A 17,115-nucleotide genomic window follows, 5' to 3' on the forward strand; every position below is an offset into this window, starting at 1 on the left:
TACACTAAGGGGGGCACAACTACTGGGGGCACAGCTGCAGGGGGCACAACTACAGGGGCCACAACTAATGGGGGCACAGCTGCAGGGGGCACTATTACTGGGGCCACAACTAATGGGGGCACAGCTGCAGGGGGCACAACTAATGGGGGCACAGCTGCAGGGGGCATAACAGCTACTGGGGGCACAACAGCTGCAGGGGGCATAACAGCTACTGGGGGCACAACAGCTGCAGGGGGCATAACAGCTACTGTGGGCACAGCTCTACAGGGTGCACAACGCTACAAGGGGCAAAACTACAGGGAGCAAAACTGACCACGTCCCTTTCCTATGAAGTCACCACCAATCCCTGGCACCCCTGCTGCAAGTGTCACTGGGGCACCCCAGCTGTTTTTGTTTCTTTTCCCAGTAGCGTTGTAATAGTCACATTAGACAGTTGGGGGCACCAGGCACCTCTCACCCTCTCTCTGCGGGAACCGGGCACCTCAGGCTCTCACCCTGACGGTTCTACAGATCTCTGAGCAAGCTCCGCCTGACAGTATGGCGGGCGTGCCAGTGATGTCACTGCGGGTACACCCCACCCGTCAGACGGAAGCCCTGGAAGAAAGTTTCTGCGTGCGGCGTGTGTTACCGGGATGTGCTGCACCTGGCGCTGAGGGGCTACAGGTGCTGGGGACTGACGCTCCACCGCCTGCCCGGAGTGTGGGATCAGAAGGCGCTGCATTACCCCCTTTCCCGCTTCAGCCCGGCACAGAGCCGGGGTCCCCCGCCATCTCAGGGGCAACAGACATGTGGGATCCCCGGGACTTCGAGCGGCACTGGCAGTCGGAGTTCCCCGGGGAGGAAGCTCCGGTGATGGACCTGAGCACGGCGGAGAACATGAGGCAGGAGCTGGAGCGCTGCAGGGAGAACCTCCGGCGACTGCAACAAGTCCTAGCGGAGGAGAAATTTAAAGTCCTGTACTTAGAGAGCGCCCTGTCCCGGGAGCCCAGACCCGTACCCCGACAGCGCTCTAAGCTGCCCCCGCCGCCGCCTCCCAAGCGGGTGTCCGTGAGGCAGCCCCCTGCACCGCCCGCTTTCATTCCGGTGCCCCCGCCCGCCCTCATTCCGGTGCCACCTGCGCCCCCACCCGCTCTCATTCCGCTACCACCTGTGCCAGACCGGGACTTCGAGGATGAAGAAGGCAGCACCGTGAGCTTTGTGCTGGCCAACCTGCTGCCACAGCTGGAGGAGCGCCCCGAGTTACAGTTACCTGAAGAGGGCATCCTGCCACGCAGAGACCTGTTACAGGTGCCAGGGGGGGACTCGCCCAGGCACAGCTCTCCGGAGAGGAGCAGCAATGGTTACCTAAGCTCAGACCGGGAGGATAACGATTCTCTAGGTAGGTCCCAGCTTTCTCTGTGCTGCCCGGAACTGGTGCCAACCTGAGAGGGCATGGGATGCCTCAGCCTTTAGTAGGCATCAGGTGGCATGCCAGTTGCTGTGTGACTACAATCCTCGACCTGTGTCTGACCAGGCATGTCACACTAATATAATTTTTGCCATTGTATGGAGGTTACTTTATCTTGTAAGATGATTGAGCGTACGCACTGAACGTTCTTCACGATTTGTCGTTCTAATGGGCCCTACACATTTTGCGATCCGCCGCCGAGCTGCCCGACTGTGGATACGGGTGGGCGGGGGGGGTTATTGACGAGGGGGGAGTGAAGTTTATTCACTTCCCCCGTCACCCGGCTCCATAGAAGTGCAGGCAAATATGGACGAGGTTGTTGTTGTTGTTGTTATTATTTTATTTATAAGGCGCCACAAGTGTTTTGCAGCGCCGTACAAGGGGCAGTACAGGGAGACAAAACTTGGCATTATAGTAAATAAATAACAGAAATAGGAGTACAGGTAACAAAGAGCACCTTGCATTCTCAAGACATAATACAGCTAAGATGCAAGTATTGAGGGAGTGATCATCGTCCTACTAGGGGCTGGTGGCCATAGATGGAGATGAGCCTTTACTAGCAGGAGAGAAAGCAGGTAAAGATGGTCGTTGAGTAGGGGAGAGCTGCGAGTGAAATGTGTCGAGACGAGGGCTTAGATAACAAGAGAAAAGAGGGCCCTGCTCTGAAGAGCTAACAATCTAGTGGGGAGGGGCCACAGACAGATGACAAGAGGTGCAGAGAGATTGTCCATATTGGCCTGCATGCACAAGCATCGTTCATCACTGGTGCCTCCACACTGAAAGATATGAATGGTATCTCGTTCATTAATAAACGAGATCGTTCATACTGTAGCTTTCACTAATATTGCGCAGTGTGTAGGGCCCATAAAGGGCCCTACACACTAGAAAACATGACCAATGTGGAAGATGAGCAATTTCCCTTGAACTTCCCAGAGCCCTGACAAACGAAATTGAGTGTACACACTAAGCAATTTTTCAAACAATTTGAAAGACGAAAGATATTTTAGGATTGGCACTTTTTTACATATTTTAATATTGGGGAGGCATTTCTGGGTGTGTGGCCAGGGCTGTAGAAGGGGGAACCAATTAAGTTTTTTTTCACCCACTCCCCCACCAATTTCCACTGTGCCACCAACTTAATAAACGTACACACATGCCGTGATGAGCGCCGTCACAAGTGAGCATGCTGCGCGGCCAACCGCCGACCTCCAATCCACGAGCACAGGTGCGCGCATCGTTGATTGGTAGGGCCATACACACTACTAGACAATGTGAATGATATATCGGTCAGATCTGCGGTATATATTCTCTAGTGTGTATGGCCCTTTACAGTGATCCTGCTCATGTGGTAGTTACTATTATTAAACGATAGCATGGCAATGCAGGAATCACTTTTGGGGGGTAATACACTGAAAAACAATGTAACGCACATCTGCTACTTATGGTAGTGCAAAATCACTTTGTGTGTGATTGGCAGTGTGCATAAATCCCATATATATGGTAGCCTTAATTTGCACATTTTAAGATGCACCTCTGTGGCAATGAATACCAATGTGTGCAATTTAGGGGGCATTGTATGTTGCCATTGCTGGCGTTCTGACATCACGTTGCGGGCATCTCATATGCGTTAGCCATAATTTAGTTGACCCCAATGTATTGATTTATGCGACAGGTTTCATATGTTTAAAGCACTTATCCACCCCTGCATTTATGGTTATGGATCAGTGGGTTGAGCTGACCTAGGTCAACCACTATTGGTTGACACATGAAAATAGTCAACACGGGACATGTCGACACATAACATGACATTTTTATACTTTTTTTTTTGTGCGTCATTTTTGCGTAACATGACCAGAAACCCCAGTTAGTGCACCGCGTCCCCTTACGTGGATTGCTTCGTTCGCCACACTGCTGGCAAGGTGCCTCACTCTGCTACAGCTGTGCTCGGCACAGGTTACTATTCCCAATCGTAGTCCACATGGGTGATAAAGTATGATTTTTTTTTTTTTAAAGTAATGTCGACCATTTTAACGTGTCAACATTTTTCCTGTGACGGCAATGTCGACTAATAGTGGTCGACCTATTGTTGATCTAATCCTTGTCAACCTACCATCTGGATACTTGCATATATACATCCATTCCGTCACTTAACTTGGAGGCTAATTATTATTATTATTTTTGTGGAAAGTTTTTAAGTACAGTATGTTTAATCACTGTGGACATTATCCTTATGTGTAGTGTTCATTCTAGCACCCTGCGCCTGTCACAACCCGTACAGTTCCTCTTTCCTGCTTGGGGTGTCACTTTATACCCTGGTGCTTCTATCACACTGTGGTCTGTATCTCAGCACTGAGATACAGACCAGAGTGTGCTAGAAGCACCAGAGCAGAGAGCGACAACCCATGTAGGAAAGAGGAACTGCATGGGTTGTGAAGCGACAACCCAGGTAGGAAAGAGGAACTGCATGGGTTGTGAAGGGTGCAGGGTGCTAGAATGAACACTTTAAGCGAGATTCAATTATTTTCTTGCAGGCAGCCAGTAGATGGCTCCCAACGGATCTATATGATTGTTGCTCCATTCTGGCGCGATCAGTTGCCAGCGCCTGCATTTCAACTCGCACTCCCAAGTGTGGCGAGCTGAAATGGGCTCGACAATCGAGATAGGCACAATTGAACACTCCCCCCAGACCCCCACCTGATCTTCCGTCACTTTAGACGGGAGATCAGGAGCGATAAACAATTGAATATTGCCCTTTATGTGTATACTCCTTTTTAAAGAAGAATACCTGTTCTCTGGGTACATCTTTAAATCTCAGGGCCCTGCATAAAGTGGCTAGTGCATGTGCTAATAAAAGAAAAATTGTGTCGGAGTAGGCAACGGTGTTCTCTTTGTGAGGATATGTTTCAAACATTCAAGAGAGATAAAGAAGGTTATCCAATTACCCACAGCCAGGCCCAAATGCAGAGGCCCCACCCCCCGATGCCAGAATTTATTGCAGATTATGCTTCGGGAGTCTCTCCGATCTCATGTGTGTTCACGTGATCGTGGGTCTGTTTTCGTCCGATGAAAACTGCCTGTAATAGAATACCGCGATAATGACCTTCGGTCATTAATCGCGCTATCCGCCCCCCGAAGTGAATCAGGAATAATTGGATACTCCTTAAATTTGAGAAGTTGCCCATAGTAATGATCACCTTCTAGCTATCTTTTCTATCGCACAGTCTTTAAAATGACAGAAGCTCATTGGTTGCTAAATTTCACTTTCTCCAAGGTTTGAGTCATCTACCCCTATGTCAGACATTAAACATTACAAGTCAAAAAGTTTCCAGAGTGCCATCACCATTACAATGTAGAAAAATATTGTAAAAAGTAACAGATGGGTACTAAATGGTATTAGCTTCCTTGTCCTTCCTACAGTATTTTGAAGTTAGGGGGAGATTTATGAAATCTTGGGGCACAATTCAATTGTTTTAGAAAATTAGATCCTGTCTGCAACCAATCGGCTGCTGTCATTTGTCCAGCCCAGCGTTAGGGGGAGATTTATGAAATCTTGGGGCACAATTCAATTGTTTTAGAAAATTAGATCCTGTCTGCAACCAATCGGCTTCTGTCATTTGTCCAGCCCAGCCTGTAAAATGAAAGCTGTTTTTTTTTTTTTTTTTTTGTTTTGTTACGGGCAACTTTTCCACTTTATCTCTCTCCGATATTTGATAAATTTCCCCTTAGTTTCTTCAGGTTAGGTTCATATTTTTTAGTCTAGAAAAATATAATTTTGTATTGTTTGACTGAGCAGGATAACTCTGCCAGGGGCGTCACTGGTTATGCAGGAAACCCTTCCGTTTCTAGAGGTTCTAGCCCACCCAAAAAAAATTCTCAACTGTGAGGAATGCAGATTCAGAATGGAGGAGCAGTGCACCTACTAGGAGAGTGACTGACCCACTGGTGCCACGGAAAACATCCTCAAGTACCACATTGTGGGTTGCCATACACTTGGATTAGAGTGTGCTTGAGCTTGTCTATGAAAAGTAAACTGTATATAAACACAGGTTTAGACTTTTGTCGATTACAACCTGCACTTTTTTTTTAATTTTATTTTTTATGGTGTGCGTGAGTTTTTTTCCTACACAGTCTTTTTCCTTTGTAAATGTATCTTACAATTGTTTATATCTAGGTGTCGGAATGGAGGTATAAAAATGGGCAGTGGACAGTAAGAGCGTGGTGTCTGTGAGTAGTTGTGATTGTGACACAAATGGCTGATGAACGATTGCACCTACTTGAATGGTCCTGACTTGCGGTTACTAACACCCTAGGCTACACAATGATCATAACAATAATGAACACAGACTCCATCTGATTGGACGAAAATCATCTCAAACACCTCCAACGGTGCAAATACTTTTAAACTGCTGTAACTGTTTTTTAAAAGACAAAATACAATGCAGTGAATACACATATTGGATCAGATATAATGCAGTGCGAGTCGGCTGAAGCTCCGAGATTCCGGCTAAACTCGTACATTTTATTAAAACGCCAAACATTTACAAGGCAAAACCAACCTGGCTTTGCCTTGTAAATGTTTGCTGCTTTAAAAAAAACGTACGAGTTTGGCTGGACTCTCGGAGCTCTGCCCATCTTGCACTACATTAAATCTATCTTTTTAAGTTAATAAAGTAACATAATGATGATGATAATGATATACCCTCTATTGAGGTGGTTGTGTTTTAGGGATTTCAAAACAATAAGCTACAATAAAATACTTGAGGTGTTTCAGATTTTTATCCCCTTTGCTGCATCCATTAATGGTCATGTGGTGAAGATTTTTTTTTGGTTGATATGTAGAGTCTTGGATCATGAAGAGAGTAACAGGACCTGTAAATAGTCTATATTTAAGGACTCAATAATATAGCTGGTATATTTGAATTTGCCCAACAAGGCTTCCATTCACAATAAAACTTCTTTGGGTGGAATTCAAATGTTTTGTCCTCCAGCAGCCACTACCGGGTTGGCGAGCTGAAATGCGTGAAAAGTGACCCGTTTGGGCTGCCAAACTGCACTTTTCGCAATCGCTTTGGTTGGGTTTAGCTGCTTTATGTGGCTAAACCCACCTTTATGGGGGTGATCAGCGCAAAAAAACCCCCAATTGAATTGCCCCCCCCCTGCGATCTCCCACCACTTTAGATGAGATCGGGCAAGCAAAACAATATAATACCGTTCTTTGTATCAGATTTTAGTTGCTGTGCTATCTATCTGAAAATAAGGTGCCCCAAACATTTCTACAGCAATGTCATGCTGGTACTGTAGTCTATCTGCAGAATGAAGTCATACTTTTTACAAACATTTCATTGCCATCTTCTAGCAAGGACACTTCTTAGGCTGTAATTTATTTTCTTGAAGAATAATTAAATGGTTTACTCTGAGGATATGTCTTTCAGTAAAAGTCAATTCATTGCTGGATACTTCAGTGCTAAAAATGATCTTTTCCATTTGCAAACCTAAAGCTCTTATGTTCTGAGCAAAAAGCGATGTTTTTCCCTATGTACTGGGGAAGAGATGTGATGTACATGGTTAGTCTGGCATTTTGTATTAAGAAAACATAAAGTGGGGGATTGGCACATGCCTGCATTCTAATCACATTTTCCTGCCACTAACTTCCTCGTCTGGGATGGTAGCCCATTTTTGCTCCTACTGTTCTTGGTTCTGTTCTTTACTGAGATCAGTGTGGAAGATAAAATGTTTACATACAGGTATTCATCTTGTATTTGCTGTCTCCTAATGTAATTATACATTAAAAGCTTTGCATTCATGTGTCCTAGATCTCTACTGGTGGGATTGAATTTGCACTGTAACAAAAATATACTGGGATATAAAGTCACAGAATCTATTGGCAGTAAAATGAATAAGAAACATGGCTCCAATTCTGCTTTGTCATAATTAATCATAGCTGTTAACTTCCCAATCCATTTAGTGCTTTCAGAGCCCGAAATGTTTTATCTCTGTTCTAGTACCGAGATGTGGCGTTATGTTGCTTTCTCTTATGGCAGTTGTTTCATGCCTGTTAGCTGAATGCAATGTAAATACATCATGTTTATATTCTTCCTCCAATGAGGCAACATTACTGCAGTGGAAATGGGACACCAAAACAGGATGGTGGCTGTTTTCTTGGAATAAACACAAAAATGAATAAAACCACTTTTAACTTAAAGATACCTTACTCATATTTTCCACCTAATGTGTTTTGTTTTGTTTGTTTTTTTTGGGAGAAAGTGTAACCATAAAGAATACAGAGTCTAGATGCGTTGCAAATTTCCAGTAGGTTTTGGATAAGCACAACTGATGACTCAAACTGAGGAAAAATGAATATGGCCTTGAGCAATTGTTTATTAAATATGTGATTGATGTAACTATTGTATGAGCAGACATGAGTGGGCATTTCCAGTTTCTCCGCAGAGTTTTAATGTAAAGAATAACTGAAATCTGGTATGTAGGTAAAGTGTGTGTGTGGGGAAGGGGGAGGGGAGGGAGAGAGAGAGAATCGAACCCATTGCAGGCTGATTCATATTGTCCTTTTCCAATACTGTCCGTAAACTCGAAGCAAACATGAAGTTGCTATGGGCACATTTCTGCTCACAGCTTAGTGAGGTGACAAGCAGAAAAGTGTTTTTGGTCTAACCAGGAGTTTAGATTGGTTTAGCCACTATAGATGACTAAACCTGATCTCATTGGGCGCAACAAGCACGATAATTAATGGGTGCCCGGAACAACTTAATTACTCTGTATGGCGTCCATTAATTATCGCGGCTGTTTAAACAATTGAATCACCCTCTTAAACGGTATGCTCTGCTGCGGCAGGGGTTCATGTGAATGATTACATAGTATTTGCATAATAGCACTATGTAAACAGTTATTATACCACAGATCACAGCAGCGGGCTGTCATTATCAGCAAATAGTATAGCATGGTGCACAAGCAGTTGTGAGAGAGCCTTTTTAAGTTGCCATAACATCTAGTCTGAGATTCATCCATGTCTGTATCTTTTCCATTGATTGTAGGGTTCCGTACACTGCAGTATGCCGAGTTGGGACTTGGTTGTTGGTGCCTACTATCATGCTCTCAACTGCATGCTCTAAAGTGAAAACCTGAGGTGATTTATATGAGACTGGCTGTATGCATGGCTTTTTGAGGAGGAGCATAGTGTTCACTCTAAGCTTCTTTCGCAGGGCGCTGCGCCCTGCACCTTTTCTGAGTGACAGAAAGCGCCCTGCCCGTTTGTGCCCGCCCTGCCGCCCTGTTAATCACCAAAGGACTGCCTTCTCCCCGCGCCAGCGCTGTCACTTCTCCCCGCGCCAGTGTGCTGTCATTTCTCCCCCCGCCGCACTGTTACTCCTCCCCCCGCCACGCTGATAGCTCTCAGTTGAAGGTGGAGACAGGGTCAGCGTGCAGCGTGGAGGAGCAGCCAATCAGAGCCTGTGGTGTCTCCCGCCCGCCAGTCCTCCGGCATGGTTTGAAATTCCCCCTCACCACAGCGCTGCATGGCCATTCCCCCTCACCACGGCGACCTGGGCTCCGCCGTCAGCATCAAGAGACTGGACCCGCTGCAACGGTGAGTGCTGCTCTGCATCTGCCTGTCCTCCCCTCCCTCCCAGTGCTCTCTCCCTGGTGCAATGTGTCTCAGTGCTCTCTCCCTGGTGCAATGTGCCTCAGTGCTCTCTCCCTGGTGCAATGTGCCTCAGTGCTCTCTCCCTGGTGCAATGTGCCTCAGTGCTCTCTACCTGGTGCAATGTTTCTCAGTGCTCTCTACCTGGTGCAGTGTTTCTCAGTGCTCTCTACCTAGTGCAATGTTTCTCAGTGCTCTCTACCTAGTGCAATGTTTCTCAGTGCTCTCTACCTGGTGCAATGTTTCTCAGTGCTCTCTACCTGGTGCAGTGTTTCTCAGTGCTCTCTACCTGGTGCAATGTTTCTCAGTGCTCTCTACCTGGTGCAATGTGTCTCAGTGCTCTCTACCTGGTGCAGTGTTTCTCGGTGCTCTCTACCTGGTGCAATGTGTCTCAGTGCTCTACCTGGTGCAGTGTTTCTCAGTGCTCTCTACCTGGTGCAGTGTTTCTCAGTGCTCTCTACCTGGTTCAGTGTTTCTCAGTGCTCTCTACCTGGTGCAATGTTTCTCAGTGCTCTCTACCTGGTGCAATGTGTCTCAGTGCTCTCTACCTGGTGCAATGTGTATAACGTGCTCTCTACCTGGTGCAATGTTTCTCAGTGCTCTCTACCTGGTGCAATGCGTCTCAGTGCTCTCTACCTGGTGCAATGTGTAGAACGTGCTCTCTACCTGGTGCAATGTTACTCGGTGCTCTCTACCTGGTGCAATGTTTCTCGGTGCTCTCTACCTGGTGCAATGTTTCTCGGTGCTCTCTACCTGGTGCAGTGTGTCTCGGTGCTCTCTACCTGGTGCAGTGTGTCTCAGTGCTCTCTACCTGGTGCAATGTTTCTCAGTGCTCTCTACCTGGTGCAGTGTTTCTCAGTGCTCTCTACCTAGTGCAATGTTTCTCAGTGCTCTCTACCTGGTGCAATGTTTCTCAGTGCTCTCTACCTGGTGCAGTGTTTCTCAGTGCTCTCTACCTGGTGCAATGTTTCTCAGTGCTCTCTACCTGGTGCAATGTGTCTCAGTGCTCTCTACCTGGTGCAGTGTTTCTCGGTGCTCTCTACCTGGTGCAATGTGTCTCAGTGCTCTACCTGGTGCAGTGTTTCTCAGTGCTCTCTACCTGGTGCAGTGTTTCTCAGTGCTCTCTACCTGGTGCAATGTTTCTCAGTGCTCTCTACCTGGTGCAATGTTTCTCAGTGCTCTCTACCTGGTGCAATGTTACTCGGTGCTCTCTACCTGGTGCAATGTTTCTCGGTGCTCTCTACCTGGTGCAATGTTTCTCGGTGCTCTCTACCTGGTGCAGTGTGTCTCAGTGCTCTCTACCTGGTGCAGTGTGTCTCAGTGCTCTCTACCTGGTGCAATGTGTCTCAGTGCTCTCTACCTGGTGCAATGTGTCTCAGTGCTCTCTACCTGGTGCAATGTGTCTCAGTGCTCTCTACCTGGTGCAATGTGTCTCAGTGCTCTCTACCTGGTGCAATGTGTCTCAGTGCTCTCTACCTGGTGCAATGTGTATAACGTGCTCTCTACCTGGTGCAATGTTTCTCAGTGCTCTCTACCTGGTGCAATGTTTCTCAGTGCTCTCTACCTGGTGCAATGCTTCTCAGTGCTCTCTACCTGGTGCAATGTTTCTCAGTGCTCTCTACCTGGTGCAGTGTTTCTCAGTGCTCTCTACCTAGTGCAATGTTTCTCAGTGCTCTCTACCTAGTGCAATGTTTCTCAGTGCTCTCTACCTGGTGCAGTGTTTCTCAGTGCTCTCTACCTGGTGCAGTGTTTCTCAGTGCTCTCTACCTGGTGCAATGTGTCTCAGTGCTCTCTACCTGGTGCAATGTGTCTCAGTGCTCTCTACCTGGTGCAATGTGTCTCAGTGCTCTCTACCTGGTGCAATGTGTATAACGTGCTCTCTACCTGGTGCAATGTTTCTCAGTGCTCTCTACCTGGTGCAATGTTTCTCAGTGCTCTCTACCTGGTGCAATGCTTCTCAGTGCTCTCTACCTGGTGCAATGTTTCTCAGTGCTCTCTACCTGGTGCAGTGTTTCTCAGTGCTCTCTACCTAGTGCAATGTTTCTCAGTGCTCTCTACCTAGTGCAATGTTTCTCAGTGCTCTCTACCTGGTGCAATGTTTCTCAGTGCTCTCTACCTGGTGCAGTGTTTCTCAGTGCTCTCTACCTGGTGCAATGTTTCTCAGTGCTCTCTACCTGGTGCAATGTGTCTCAGTGCTCTCTACCTGGTGCAATGTTTCTCAGTGCTCTCTACCTGGTGCAATGTTTCTCAGTGCTCTCTACCTGGTGCAATGCGTCTCAGTGCTCTCTACCTGGTGCAATGTGTATAACGTGCTCTCTACCTGGTGCAATGTGTATAACGTGCTCTCTACCTGGTGCAATGTTTCTCGGTGCTCTCTACCTGGTGCAATGTTTCTCGGTGCTCTCTACCTGGTGCAGTGTGTCTCGGTGCTCTCTACCTGGCGCAATGTGTATAACGTGCTCTGCCTTGCGCAAAGTGTAGAATGTGCTCTGCCTGGCGCAGTGTGTATAGGAGATTCTACCTGGTGCAGTTTGTATTAGCTGCACTACTGTGTGGTGTAATGTGAATTGCCACTATTATGTGGCCATGCCCCTTCCCCACGAAAAACAATGCCTTCGGCGCGCACTGCCCATTCTTTATCATGTGGGAATGGGAGGACCAAGCATTATAGTATGTACCTAATTTTGCCCTTCTAACTGAAAAATGTGCCCTCCCGAACGAAAAATGTGCCCTACCCGTGATCAGCACCCTGCCCTTAAAAAATCCTAGAGTGAACACTAGGAGCATGTTTCCCCCCCAACCCATTTTTTTGTTTCTCAAATACAAACGTATTATAAATAAGAAAATAAAAACGAGTAAGCCATAAGGAGGTCGATTCAATTCGGCAAAAGATGAATAGCGCCGGGAATTAGCTCCCGACGCTATTCAAATCAGCGACTAGTTACCCACAATTGTCGGGAATTCTTCTCTCAGCCCTGGGGGGTGAGAGCAGAAAACCGACAAAAGTGCTGCCGCGCGGCCTGCGCGAGGCTGATTCTGTCGGGAATCCCCATCGCCGCGGGTAGTTAAGTCAGAGAATGCCCGTTCTCCCGACAAAACTACCTGTTAAGTCGGCGAGAATGGGCATTCGCCGACTTAACTTTAGCTGAATTGAATAGCGCCGGGAGCTAATTCCCGGCGCTATTCAACTGTTGCCGAATTGAATCGACCCCAAAGAAGGGATTAAATTCCCAACATCAGTGCAATGTGGCGGCACTACCTTAATTGGCCATTATGTTGGGGGGGGGAGTTTACTCGGAAATCCTCTACTTATGAAGATATTTGAAAGGTGGCTTTATCCTGAGGTTTCTATATAGACGATGTGCCATTACGGAATTCCTTCCATGGAGTACAAAATACTGACATCCTAGTATATAATAATGTAATCACAGTTGAACCCTTGGAGTATATCCAAATCAAACTCAGAAACCAGTAATGACAAATGAGAACTTTCACTTTCAGCGTGTGCAGTTTTTATTTTGGGCATGTGAACTGTTTGCAATCTAATCTTTATTTCCTGTACAAGTGGGATAAATAACGTCTTGACCAAAACGGAACCGACCCATTAACTGTAATTGTTATCGCTGAGCTGTTTTTTCCTGCAGTGCATTCTCTTTGCTCTTGCTTCATAAAGAAACATATGTTAGGTCATGTAAATAAAAATAATAATAAAAAAATCAATACACTTAGTTTCCCAATGCTCTGACTGCCTCAGGTCACACACACTAATTGCCAGCGCACTGGCAAAGATCTATATATAAAATCTCAAAAATATGTGGCATAGTCTCACAGCGCTAGGCGTAGGACCATTGATCCTGGTGGTAAAGAAGGTTCTTAATTTTTCAGAATGCAAGCCATAATAGGCTTATGGGCTATAACACTTTTCACTTAAATTATAAAATTGTCCCAGGCTCACACCTCAATGAGAGTTCTGTTTTTTTATCTCTCTGGCAATAAAACTTGCCATGTCGTTTAAAGCATAATTCCACTTTTTTGATTTTGACTCCTATGAGGTGCTTGCTTGATGATGGCTGTACAATTTGGGGAGTCCCTCGATTAGGGGATGTAGTTATGTGACCGCCGGTCACAGTACCAGCATCTACATCCCGCCCTCTTACAATCCCTACAGTCGGCATGCTGACTAACAGGGACTAATCCCACTTGCATGCAGCGTGGTGAGCGCAGCAGGCCCGCAAGGGGCTTTCTTGCACTATCCCCCCTGCACCTGGCATCTCAATGCCGGGATCATACCTACGTCCCCCATCATTGCTCTCTACTCCCACCCTCCCTCACTGTTCTCTGCACCATTCCTCCTTGCTCCCTACACTCGCCTTCCTGCGCAGCTCCCTGCTCCCTACTCGCACCCTCCCTTACTGTTCCCTACACCCTTCCTCACTGCCCTCCACATCCACTCTCCCTGCTCCCTACTACAATCCCAGGATCCCAGGTTTGAGCATTTTTCAATCCTGAATCCCGGTATTGAAACAATGGCCCAGGATTGGCCTCCCTTGTTAACATATAGGGGGGAATGCAATTGTTTCTCTCCGCAGCCGCCACTAGATAGCGCCCAATGGGGCAATTTATGGAGCATTCGGATGCACTTGGCCGTGGGGGAGACACATCCCAGCTCACAGTCCCCGGTGCTGGTGAACTGAAAAGTGACCCATTTGGGCACCCATTAGTTTAGTAAAGTGTAGCTGATTTTACGCAGCTACACTCTACACTAATGGGCGCGATCGGCACGGTAACGGGCATAAATTGAATATCGCCCCTGCAATCACCCTTTACTTTAGACTGGATCTTGTAGCGATAACAGTTTAATCCCCCCCCCCCCAAAGTTCATATATATTTTGACACTGATACAATTTTCATAATTTTTTCTCTGTGTGACACCACGGTGGTTTGAAATCAAACAATGGAGATGCAGCTGATGTGCAGACTTTCAGCTTTTTAGTCAAGGGGTTAAACAAAAAAATATTGTGTGAAACATTTAGGAATTGCAACCTATTTTGTTAATGTGAATTCATAAAAATTTGACAGTCCTTTGCAGACAATGGCTGCCTGAGGTTTGAAACACATTGTCATCAACGAATGCTGGATTTCCTCGCTTTGCAAGGCCTTTACTGCAGCTGTCATCAGTTATTTGTGGGTATTTCTGCCTTTAATATTGTTCCCAAACTCAGTCCTCAAGGACCCTCATGTTGTACAGGCGACCTAGCAGGTGCACAAGTGTACTCATTACTCACTAACACATTTTAAAAGATCCACAGGTGAAGCTCATTATCACTTGTGATTCTGTGAGGATATCTTGAAAACGTAACTTGTTGGGTGTCCTTGAGGACCAAATTTGGGAACTACTGGTCTAAAGCTAGTGCTACAGTATGCATGCTTGATCAGACTCTGCCATTACAGAATATTACACCACTTTATCTGTGCCTGGGTTGCTTTTGCATTATATTTTGGGTCATTGTCCATCTGTATTGTGAAGTTCTGTGCAGTCAACTTTGCTGAATTTAGCTGAGTCTGAGCAGACATTATGGGGCCGCTTCAGTTGTTTTGGGCATCTAAAACTCCTTTCCAAACAATTGCCACAATTTAGTTGTGTTTGGGCGCCCAAACAGACCGTGTTTTGGCCGCCTAAACCGTCAAAACACTTCTAAACGCCCTGCTTTGTGCCGAGTTTCCACACATTAAGGGGGCAGCATGAAAAAATGTCAGCCCCACAGCTACTGGGCACCTAAACAGAACAACAATTGAAATGCTCCGTTTTGCACCCCCTGGTGGTAGCTGTGGGATAAAACAATTGAATTGCTCACTATATCTCTACACACTTCAAAATTCCTCCAGTTGAGTTTGTCTTCTGTCACAATGAACACTAATGAACCCAGTGTCATTGCAAGCCATGTATGCCCATGCCATCACACTGTCTCCACGGTGATTACAGATTATGCGATGTGCTATGGATCATAAGCCATTCCAAGACTTCTCCATACTTTGTTTTCTGCTGCGGGGTAAACTGGGCTCCACAAGGATTAACATCGGGGTGTAGAGTAGGATCTTGATCTGAGGCACCAACAGGCTCAAAGCTTTGACTGTTCCCAAGATGCACAGCGCCGCCTCCTCTATAACCCCGCCTCCGTGCACAGGAGCTCAGTTTGTAAGTTGGTGCCATGCAGTAAGCAGGCATACAACGGGGGGGCTGCCTTTTGCAGCTCATTGATAGCTTTATTTGAAGAAAAGAAAAAAGAAGAATGCTTTTAAAGACTTCAAGGGCTGCAGCGTGTAAAGTCACATAGGCTTTCTTTGCTGCAGCTTCATCACCCCCAGTGGCGCTGTATACTTCCGCGCCCTGGTTGTCTGGTAACTAAAGCGGAGGCTCTGGTGTCTTTCCAGCGTCAGTCACACACACGCCGCTGCCCTCCAGGATCGCGTGGCCGCAGGTACGGGGGGTAAGGGTTCTCTTTGGCCGCTCTTTATCGCGATGCGGCGCGGCCGTGTTATTGGGCAGCCGCTTCACTAGCCACCAGGGACATTGGACACAGGTGTGGGGTTTTTTATTCTCTAAAAGCCCCGTTTTCAGAGCCCGCAGCGCCCGGTGGGGATGCCAGCAGGGGGAGAAGGCCTAACCTGTAGCCCTTCCCCCAGCCCTAGGGCGCCATTTCTGTGAATGTTCCCGTCCTGAAGCTGCATATCTCTCTCTTACTCCCTGTCAGCAGCCATCACACACAGAGCTGTGATGTTCCTGGGACTGCTGGGGCAAATCCTCCTCTGTAAAGCCGCCTGCACATCAGCGCTGTGCATTTTACAGGACACTTAAGTATTCTACCTGTCACTGGTACAGTGTTAGTTAAGAAAGAGTGCGTACAAGCACCCTGTGATATACATCCAGTATCTACTGTGTTTTGTTATATCTATTGTTGACACATATAGCCATACTGAGTATTACTTTGTATTGCTAGTCCAGTGCAGTTTTATGGTGCATAATTTCTGCATGGTGCGCTTGTGATTATATATGTGTGTGTGCATGTAGCTAGTGCTCACTCTAGGATTTGGGCAGGGCGCTGGACTGTGAGGGGCACAAGCAAGTGCGCGGCTTAGTAAAAGGGGCGTGGTCATGCAAAATAGGGGGCGTAGTCATTTCACATAATAAAAGTTGGCGGTTCATGCCACAGACGTTAAAACAGGGGGCATGGGTGGCCGGCGGCGTCACTGTTGGGGGCATGCCCAGCACCTACGGAGGTGCTGGGCTTGCCCCAAGCTCTCACAGTGTGAATGGAGCACGGCATTTTTACACGCTAATAGGGCAGGAGGCGGACGGCTGTTCTAGCAGGGCGCCGCAGGAAGGGCAGGGCGGATTTTGCCCTTAAAAAATCAGACAGGGCGTGGCGCCCTGCTAAAACAGCCTAGCGTGAACACTAGTAGCTGCTGCGTGGCTGCCATATTGGATATTTCTCTTACGTCCTAGAGGATGCTGGGGACTCCGTAAGGACCATAGGGATAGACGGGCTCCGCAGGAGAAATGGGCACTAAAAAAGAACTTTAGGTATGGGTGTGCACTGGCTCCTCCCTCTATGCCCCTCCTCCAGACCTCAGTTGATTACTGTGCCCAGAGGAGACTGGCTCTCCTGAGTTTCCTGAAAAGAAAGTATTTTGTTAGGTTTTTTTATTTTCAGGGAGCCTGCTGGCAACAGACTCCCTGCATCGAGGGACTGAGGGGAGAGAAACAGACCTACTTTAATGTTAGGCTCTGTTTCTTAGGCTACTGGACACCATTAGCTCCAGAGGGAACGGAACGCAGGTCTCACCCTCGCCGTTCGTCCCAGAGCCGCACCGCCGTCCTCCTCGCAGACCCGGAAGATAGAAGCCGGGTGAGTATGTGAAGCAAGAAGACTTCAGAGGCGGCAGAAGACTTCAGATCTTCATAGAGGTAACGCTGTGCGCCATTGCTCCCACACAGCACACACAGGGCAGTCAC

The 17,115-nt window shown here is 47.2% G+C and overlaps 1 protein-coding gene across 1 annotated transcript in view; it reads left to right on the plus strand.

The window, feature by feature from the left end:
- The first annotated feature begins 494 nt into the window (after positions 1 to 494).
- The window catches only part of ABR (ABR activator of RhoGEF and GTPase), a 725,529-nt gene continuing 708,908 nt past the window's right edge, over positions 495 to 17,115 (plus strand). Inside the window, exon 1 of the mRNA XM_063955968.1 lies at positions 495 to 1,378. Within this exon, the coding sequence (XP_063812038.1) occupies positions 538 to 1,378 (841 nt within the window). The 5' untranslated portion in view covers positions 495 to 537. The remainder of the gene's footprint in view (positions 1,379 to 17,115) is intronic.

This window comes from Pseudophryne corroboree, chromosome 2 (genome assembly GCF_028390025.1).
Source record: "Pseudophryne corroboree isolate aPseCor3 chromosome 2, aPseCor3.hap2, whole genome shotgun sequence".
In the NCBI taxonomy this organism is placed as follows: domain Eukaryota; kingdom Metazoa; phylum Chordata; class Amphibia; order Anura; family Myobatrachidae; genus Pseudophryne; species Pseudophryne corroboree.